This window comes from Teleopsis dalmanni, chromosome 2 (assembly GCF_002237135.1).
Source record: "Teleopsis dalmanni isolate 2A chromosome 2, ASM223713v2, whole genome shotgun sequence".
Classification (NCBI taxonomy): Eukaryota; Metazoa; Arthropoda; class Insecta; order Diptera; family Diopsidae; genus Teleopsis; species Teleopsis dalmanni.
In genome coordinates, this window is record NC_051847.1 from 33,030,221 (window position 1) to 33,040,088 (window position 9,868).

Genomic DNA, 9,868 nt, shown 5'->3' on the forward strand with positions numbered 1-9,868 from the left:
GCTAAGTAAATGCAATAAAGTTATCACCTATGTAGCATAGAAAATAATTACATTGAATGGAAAGTTTTCAAAAAAATTTTCATATACATACACTGCCAATGATTGTACTTTACGATTAAAAAAAAAAGTCCCACAAATAAATTAGTTAAAATTTTTACTTATTTTAAATGTCTTCTATTATTTGCTGTAGGTAATATGATTATTACAACTATAAGTAGGTTATATTACTTTTATACAATATGTACTTTTATTATTATACATATATACTATATATTAATTGTAGACGAAAATTAGAAGAACATAGTAAGTACTGTGTATTCAAATGGTGGAAAGTTCTGCTGTTGCTCTCATTGAATTGATCACTGAGACCTGCAATTCGGTTTTAGTTATAGAGTGTACTTTCTGCTCAAATGCACAGTATTTAAATTTTATTTGAGAAAAATATTTGAATATTTATTTAGCAAATATTTAGTGCCGATTTTGCAATGTTAACTTAAGTCTTAAAACTGATTTAAGTCATACTTGAATTACTAACTTTGCTGATTTAATTTATACTTTCGTCAGTTTTAAGAGTTAAGTAACACCTTTCGAATCGCCACTTCATTAGTGCAAAATATTAAAATAATGTCTTTATTGACACAATTTATAAAATATTGAGTCAGTCAGCAACATCAATATTTTCGAGTCAGCAAGATCAGTATAATATATTTAAAGGTTTTGGAAAAGTATATTTCTTTCAAGGAGGTTAACGTCAATATATAAACACTAAATAGATATTTGACATAAGAAATTATTGAATCATTAAAAAAGAAAAATAACGATTATTACTCAAATAGATTAACTTATGTATATATTTGGTATAAGATGTTACAAAGTCATGTTTACATTTTTATAAGGAATAACAATTACAAATTATTTTAATTTCGAGCAAACATCGATTTAGTAAGTTATTTAATATTAATTATTAATATGACTGTTTAAAACTTAACTCTCTTATGTAAGATATAATCTATTTGACTCTCTGCCATTTTGAATACGTTATTCATTGAATCAATTAAGTCTTTACGAACGACATTGTTAATATTTTTAAGCTGATCAACATCTGATTTTGTTAGAGTAACATTATCTTCTTCCTCACTTTCTGTGTTATATGACTGCGTTACTATTTCCTCATCTATATCTCTATTTGCGTTCACATTATCATTTTCTTCTATTTTTTCAGTATCTTTTTCGTCATTCTCTTCATTCATATCTTTAACATTTGGAGATGTTGTTACACTTGCTATTTCATCATCTGTATATGTATTTTTACTTTCTTCTTTTTTTTTAATAGGAAACCCAAAAGTTTCATACAATGGGTCCTCAATTTCATCTTCACTTGATTTATCAGTTTTAAATGGGTGTATCTCATTTTTTTCTTTAAATGCTTTCCTTTGTTCCAAACAATTAGACTCTATTTCAATTATCTTAATAAAATCAAAAAAGGGGTTAAATATATGTTTAATATTATTAAATTTAGCTTGAATACATTCTTCCATAAATTTATGATCATCTTCAGCAAATTTGTTTTCTTCGCTTGTCGAACGAGCTTTTTTTGGCAATGGATTAATACTAGTGCTAATTATTTCATTGGAAGGTTGTTCATTATGCGTGTTATCTTCATGTGATTCATCAACACTTTCTATCTCATCACTCTCATGAAATGGACCAAAAATAATTTTTATCACTTTTCTAGTGTCCTCGTCAGAAATTTCTTTATTTTTACTTTCAACACTTTCATCCGATATGTCAAAAATCTCTTTCATCAAATCCTTAGTTTTTGTTACACTTGCTGTTTCATCATCTGTGTATGTATTTTTATTATCTTCTTTTTTTTCAATAGCTTTTTCAATTTCAACCAATGAGTCCGCGATTTCATCTTTATTTGATTTATCAGTTTTAAATGGGTACATTTCATTTTTTTCTTTAAATGCTTTCCTTTGTTCCAAACAATTAGACTCTATTTCAATTATCTTATTAAAATCAAAAAAGAGGTTAAATATATGTTTAATATTATTAAATTTAGCTTGAATACAGTCTTCCATAAATTTATGATCATCTTCACCAAATTTGTTTTCCTCGCTTGTCGAACGAGCTTTTTTTGGCAATGGATTAATACTAGTGCTAATTATTTCATTGGAAGGTTGTTCATTATGTGTGTTATCTTCATGTGATTCATCAACACTTTCTAGCTCATCACCAAAAATAATATTCATCAGTTTTTTAATGTCCTTGTCAGAAGTTTCATTATTTTTACTTTCAACGCTTTCATCCGATATGTCAGAAATATCTTTCATCAAATCCTTAGTTTTTGTTACACTTGCTGTTTCATCATCTGTATATGTATTTTTACTTTCTTCTTTTTTTTTAATAGGAAACCCAAAAGTTTCATACAATGGGTCCTCAATTTCATCTTCATTTGATTTATCAGTTTTAAATGGGTATATCTCATTTTTTTCTTTAAATGCTTTCCTTTGTTCCAAACAATTAGACTCTATTTCAATTATCTTAATAAAATCAAAAAAGGGGTTAAATATATGTTTAATATTATTAAATTTAGCTTGAATACATTCTTCCATAAATTTATGATCATCTTCAGCAAATTTGTTTTCTTCGCTTGTCGAACGAGCTTTTTTTGGCAATGGATTAATACTAGTGCTAATTATTTCATTGGAAGGTTGTTCATTATGCGTGTTATCTTCATGTGATTCATCAACACTTTCTATCTCATCACTCTCATGAAATGGACCAAAAATAATTTTTATCACTTTTCTAGTGTCCTCGTCAGAAATTTCTTTATTTTTACTTTCAACACTTTCATCCGATATGTCAAAAATCTCTTTCATCAAATCCTTAGTTTTTGTTACACTTGCTGTTTCATCATCTGTGTATGTATTTTTATTATCTTCTTTTTTTTCAATAGCTTTTTCAATTTCAACCAATGAGTCCGCGATTTCATCTTTATTTGATTTATCAGTTTTAAATGGGTACATTTCATTTTTTTCTTTAAATGCTTTCCTTTGTTCCAAACAATTAGACTCTATTTCAATTATCTTATTAAAATCAAAAAAGAGGTTAAATATATGTTTAATATTATTAAATTTAGCTTGAATACAGTCTTCCATAAATTTATGATCATCTTCACCAAATTTGTTTTCCTCGCTTGTCGAACGAGCTTTTTTTGGCAATGGATTAATACTAGTGCTAATTATTTCATTGGAAGGTTGTTCATTATGTGTGTTATCTTCATGTGATTCATCAACACTTTCTAGCTCATCACCAAAAATAATATTCATCAGTTTTTTAATGTCCTTGTCAGAAGTTTCATTATTTTTACTTTCAACGCTTTCATCCGATATGTCAGAAATATCTTTCATCAAATCCTTAGTTTTTGTTACACTTGCTGTTTCATCATCTGTATATATATTTTTATTTTCTTCTTTTTTTTTAATAGGAAACCCAAAAGTTTCATACAATGGGTCCTCAATTTCATCTTCATTTGATTTATCAGTTTTAAATGGGTATATCTCATCTTTTTCTTTAATTGCTTTCCTTTGTTTCAAACAATTAGACTCTATTTCAATTAACCTATAAAAATTAAATATCGGGTCAAATATATGTTTAATATTATTAAATTTAGCTTGAATACAGTCTTCCATAAATTTATGATCATTTTCAGCAAATTTGTTTTCCTCGCTTGTCGAATGAGCTTTTTTTGGCAATGGACTAATACTAGTGCTAATTATTTCATTGGAAGGTTGTTCATTATGTGTGTTATCATCATGTGATTCATCAACACTTTCTACCTCTTCACTCTCATGAAATAAAACAGGAATAATTTTCATCAGTTTTCTAGTGTACTCGTCAGAAATTTCTTTATTTTTTCTTTCAACGCTTTCATCCGATATGTCAAAACTCTCTTTCATCAAATCCTTAGTTTTTGTTACACTTGCTGTTTCATCGTCTGTATATGTATTTTTATTTTCTTCTTTTTTTTCAATAGCTTTTTCAATTTCAACCAATGAGTCCCCGATTTCATCTTTATTTGATTTATCAGTTTTAAATGGGTATATCTCATCTTTTTCTTTAAATGCTTTCCTTTGTGCCAAACAATTAGACTCTATTTCAATTATCTTATCAAATTCAAAAAAGGGGTGGAACTTTTCAATATTCATTTTAGCTTGAATACAGTCATTCATAAAACTATGATCATCTTCATCAAATTTGGTTTCCTCGCTTATCGAACGAACTTTTTTTGGCAATGAACTAATACTAGTGCTAATTATTTTATTGGAAGGTTGTTCATTATGCGTGTTATCTTCATGTGATTCATCAACATTTTCTACCTCATTACCAAAAATAATATTCATCAGTTTTTTAATGTCCTTGTCAGAAGTTTCATTATTTTTATTTTCAACGCTTTCATCCGATATGTCAAAAATTTCTTTCATCAAATTCTTAGTATCATCATTGGGTATTTGTTTATTTAGTTCAACTATTCCAAATGGATCAAATATAATTTTCATCAATTTTTCTAAATCATCACTTTGCTGATGCTCCTTATCTAAATTGTTTTCAGTTGTTTCTGGTGGATTTGGTTTGTTTATCGATTCTTCATTATTCTGCTTTTCTGTAGATGTGCTTTCATCTGCAAATATATCACTCAAAAGATTTTCTAAACTGGTTTGTTGGTTTGTTTTATTGGATTCATCTGATTCTTTTGACTCATCTGATTCATCTGATTCATCTGATTGATCTATTTTATTATTTTGTTTTCTAATGCTAAATAAACGATTAAGAAAATAAGTTTCAATCGAATTTGTATCTGTTAGTTTTTCGTTAAGGTTTCCAGTACTGATATCACTTTCATTATCAGACTCATCACTTTTTGTTTCGGTTTTCGAAATAATATATCTTTCATCTGTTGGAAATATTATTGGCTTATTCTGAATAACTGGTTTTAGTGCAACATTTGTAAAAACCATTGGAATATCATTGATTTTGTTTTCGAAAGTATTTTTGTCTTCAAAATTAACGTTTTCATTTGTATTGTCGTCTTCAGTTGGGTCTGGGAGGTAGGGAGGAAAATGATGAAATGTAGATGGGAATATAATTTTGTCACTATGCGTATGTCCTTTTACTTCTGATTTGGATTTATGTTGACCAATATTATTAGCTGTTAAATCGTTTGGTTTTTCATTACTATCAAATTGATATGATAAACGATTATACTTGTTAGCAACCTCTTCCCCGAATATGTCTTCCATTTCACTATCTGGTGGTAAATGAAATGCCTGCACAGTTATAACACTTAACAATAAAATGGAAAAAAATTTTAGATACATATTGTTTGAACTAGTGAACCGATGACGGATGGGAAAATCCTATCAAATTAAATTTATTTTTAATTATTTTTCACACACACGTTATTGTCGATTATTATCAAATAAATTTTTTAATTTCTAGCTTTTGATGAGAAGAAGCTTGGCACTTGTTTGCTACACGAGATTTCACTTAGAACTACAGTTCAGAGACGAAATTACTGTATATAAATACTTTGCATCTTATTCGTTTGGGAGTTCTCTGATACATGTGGTTGGTTTAAACTAGAAACCTGTCTTTTTTTGCAATCTGTCTGATTATTTTTGCACAAATTGAGAAGAAAAGATCATACATAAGATCAATTAAAGAGAGTTAGTAAATAATTGAATATTAATTTCAGATTAAACTGACGGGGGCAAGAAATAGAAATATGAAATTTTGTATTTTACAATCAAGGGAACAAGCAGTTGAAGTTGTTTTTGAGAGTAGTACCAATGAAATATGTTTATATACATATTCTGAAAGATGAGCTGTAAGAAGAGCTCATTTTTTTTATTATCTATTAAAATCGTAATTCGAATTCTAAAGAAATAGTATCAACAAAATGTATTATTTATAAACATTTCTTTGTTTGTTAATTAGTGAAATATTTATTATTTATTATTATAAAGTGACAAAAAAGTAACAGCGATAGACTAGAACTATAATTTTATTTATTTTTGTTGACTTTAACTGTTATAAGAAAATAATAATAAAATAATTACGTAAATATATTAATAAATAAATATTATAATAATAATAAATGCAACAGATATTTCTTAATAAATATTACCAAAGAGTATATATAGTTTTCCCATAAGTCCAGAAAATAAAACTGAATATGAGAGATAAATCGAGTCCGTGCTGTATAATCGAAAAAATCTGAAAGATAATGCTCGGTTATAAAAGTGATAAATATGAAAATTTAGATTTGTATATGAGTTTACAGACTCGTAAGGGTAATGGATAATGGCTTAATATTATTATTGAGGTAAAAAGGAAGGAACGAATAATTAATTAATTTAAATTTTAAATGCAAAAATTTTGTTAGATAATAAGAATATTTTATTTTTAAGATTTAACCATTTAACCTCACTTTTCGTTGATTTTGGCCAATAAATTCATTGGTTAGTAAAAATTTTATTTTTTATAATATTAATAAATAATTTAATAATTAATAAATAATATAGAAATTTTTGTCTAAAATGGTATAAATATAATAGAGCCCTGAAATTATTTACGAAAACTGACAGACTTACCAACACTTACCAACGTTATCTAATCTCAGAATGGTTGCAGGTTCCTCGGGGAGGTATGCAGATCTGAGGTCAATTATTGCTTAGTCTGATAAAGTGATCAACAATAATCCAGTCAAGGCGTAGAGAGAGGTTTTGAAGAAACCTCGCAGTGAGTAGAGAGATTTTACAGAAATTTTGAGAAAAATAACATTTACCATATCAATTCTGGCATAAATAGATATAGTTAGTGTTAGAAATGAAGTGATTTATGTGAATATGTGACCACGTTTTGAAATCCTGTACCTCGGTTAATACTGAAAATATCCTCTCCGTGTTAGGTAGAAATCTATATGTTCATGTTGTCGGTTTATTTAGAATGTTATATTCGGAATCAAAGCAAATGTCCTACTACCTTTTTCTGTATGATTTTTAAACATAAAGCGATTAATATATAATGGTTTTAAAAGAAATTTCAAAAAATTTAGTTTTGTTTCATAAACAAACTGAAAGAGTAAATTGATTGATAGATAAATTATATTTTAAAATTTTATTTTGTTCGTGAAGATCGCTACCAAATCTTGCTCAGATCATTTTTGTATTTTAAGAGTTTAGTAGAGTTTTCAAATAGAATATAAATTGTATATGCAATATATTGATATTATAAAAAAAAAATTATACAAATTTATTATAGCGATATTAGATATATAATTTATTTAAGAAATTAATTTTTTTCTTCAGTTTATTTTCCCTAAGTAGGTAAATTGTTTTTAAAACTTACGTTTTGAAATTTTTAAAGGATTTTCATTGGGAATAGTAAGTAGAACTGCTTTGTAGTGAACAGATAGATAGTCAGAAATCTGATAATAAACAAATATTTTATTATTCTTATATTATATATAACACTATGAAGCAATTATATACTATATAAAGGGATATTCTAATATAAATGCGTATTATTATAAAAGGTATAGTTTAAAAATGACTTGCAGCAATAGAAAAAATGCATATAAATAAATTTTGTTTTATATGAATTGTATATAGTATATATATATTTATGTAATATATTTATTATATATATTTATATAATTAAAATACAATTAAATTATTTATTAAAATAAATCACTTTAATACAAATATAAATAATAATGAGCTTAATTTTATACTTGAACTAATCTTGTATTGAAATTTTATTACATCTCCCTCGTATCTATATTATATGATGAAATGTGTTATCAATTATAAATTGAGAGAATAAATTAAAAATATAATTTCATACACACACATTTAACGATATGAGGGGGAATTCCCATTGCAAACTATTGTAGATTGGTAAACAGTTAGCCATAAAAGACTATAAATAAATATTATTTATACACAAAATATAAGCATAGATAATTTATAAAACTATTTACAAGCCTTATGTATAATTACATATATACATATGTAATATATACGTCTTTTCAGATACGTGAGTTGATTGAATACTATTTTCTGATGGGAAAACACCGCGTAAATCTAGCGATGCCAAGTATAGTAATATGTTACAGCGATTTTGTTATTTTAGAAAAAAATATTTGTCGACGTAAATCAACGTTTTTTAACAATTACAAATTATAAACATAAAATTAAATTATAAACATTTTCAAAGACCACTGACGTCTCTTTAACTATAATCGAAAAAATTCAACTATGTAAAAACAATTTTTATATTAATATTATAAACACCTTGCTACTACTTCATCATTTTTATTGATATATATATATATATAAACTTGCATTACTATATAAATGTTTATATAAAAAATTAATTTTTTAAATAAACATTAATTAAAAATTTATTCATTTTGAGGTTTTCATTATCGAATTCATCTTACTTCCACAAATATTGAATGTATTAATAAATTCCTTGCAGAATTTCCATTCATAAAATTGATTAAGAATATTTTTTATTTTTTTTTTAATAAATTTTACTTATAAAGAGATTTGTCGGCTGGAAAGTTCACAACCGCTATGACTTTGAAGTGGTAAGCACATGTTACTGACTTAATACCTAAGCATGGATCGTATAATAACTCGAATAGATCAATCCATGTAACGTAGATTTTTGAAAAATGAACGTTGCATTTGGCAACCACATGATGAAATAAGTGATGAAATAAGTTACAACCATGATTTAATGTTAAAAAAAACATTGACTTAAGAGTAACGACTTAAGAGTAATTCAATTCAAAATATAAACAAAAAAAAAATTATATGAAATTATAATACGAGGGCAGCCTTTTAAATCTTGCGCCTAACAATAACAACACAGTATTTAAACAATAAAAATTATTTTATTCTTTTTTAAAGTATTTTCCATGATAATCAATATATAATTTTTTATTCGATTAAACCGATTTTAAACACAGTTTTGCTGCTCTGAAGTTAAAAAGGCTCACCATGCATTTTTTCATAATGTTTGGGAATAAGAAGAAGTCATTGGATGCCAAGCCAGGACTGTAAGGCGAATGAGACATCAATTCAAATTTTAGGTGCTAAAATCTCCTTCGTTTGATGTGAAGTGTGTGAAGTCACATTGTGGTGGTGGAAGATGATCTTTCTTCGAGGGTTGGTTTTATTCAATTCTCCGATGACTCCTGGCAAATAAATGGTTGTGTACTTTTCAGAATTGACAGCTCTTGTTGTTTAAGTGGTAGAGTCATTAAGACATGATCGGTTCTTCTGAAAAACCATACCCCTAGTTAATTGGATGTGTTCCATCCGCAAACAATTAAAATTCAATTACAGTTGAGGTAAGGTTATATTTATATGTATATATATATATATATATAGGAGAGCATGTTCCTTATGAATGATACCTATATTCTACCAATGTTTTTCTAATTTTTCGAAAAAAGTAGTGGGAGGGGAATCGAGCATAATCTATTTATGTTTCAATTTATTGGCTAATGACATAGGGCATTGTCTATATGAAATCGTAGTTTTTTTCATTTGCATGTTATGTAATTTTTTTTTTATACCTATACTCAATCGATCCAATTATAATATTCGCTTTTGATATATTTATATTTTGTGTATAGCTCTAACAGTGGTTGTTATTAAAAAAAATTATATATCTCTCTTGCATTGATTAAAAATTCAAGTCATTTTAAATAAAGCGAATATATTTATACCCAGATAGTTAGAAATGAATATATTCAAACTTTTTGATGTAAATTCAGCAATTCTCT

General features: G+C 26.5%; 1 protein-coding gene across 3 annotated transcripts; it reads right to left on the bottom strand.

Moving 5' to 3' along the window:
- Nucleotides 1–821: 821 nt before the first annotated feature.
- Nucleotides 822–5,558, bottom strand: LOC119677309 (kinetochore protein SLK19-like). 3 transcript variants are annotated; one of them, XM_038088595.1, is made up of 2 exons: nt 4,473–5,558; nt 822–3,398 (listed from the first exon to the last, which is right to left on the bottom strand). In XM_038088595.1, the coding sequence occupies exons 1-2, from the start codon at nt 5,382–5,384 to the stop codon at nt 978–980; spliced, it is 3,333 nt and encodes a 1,110-aa protein (XP_037944523.1). In that variant the 5' UTR covers nt 5,385–5,558; the 3' UTR covers nt 822–977. The 3 variants fall into 3 exon arrangements, with proteins under 3 accessions (XP_037944523.1, XP_037944521.1, XP_037944522.1); XM_038088593.1 differs by having other exon boundaries at nt 822–3,311; nt 3,846–5,558; XM_038088594.1 differs by having other exon boundaries at nt 822–2,382; nt 2,932–5,558.
- Nucleotides 5,559–9,868: the final 4,310 nt, after the last annotated feature.

What these genes read in the sequence shown, in the direction of transcription:
- LOC119677309 (XM_038088593.1), bottom strand. Translation starts at nt 5,384, where the DNA reads ATGTATCTAAAATTTTTTTCCATTTTATTGTTAAGTGTTATAACTGTG. An exon ending in TATTTCATGAGAGTGAAGAG is followed by an intron (nt 3,312 to 3,845) that starts GTAGAAAGTGTT and finishes TTTGGTGATGAG; the next exon opens with CTAGAAAGTGTTGATGAATC.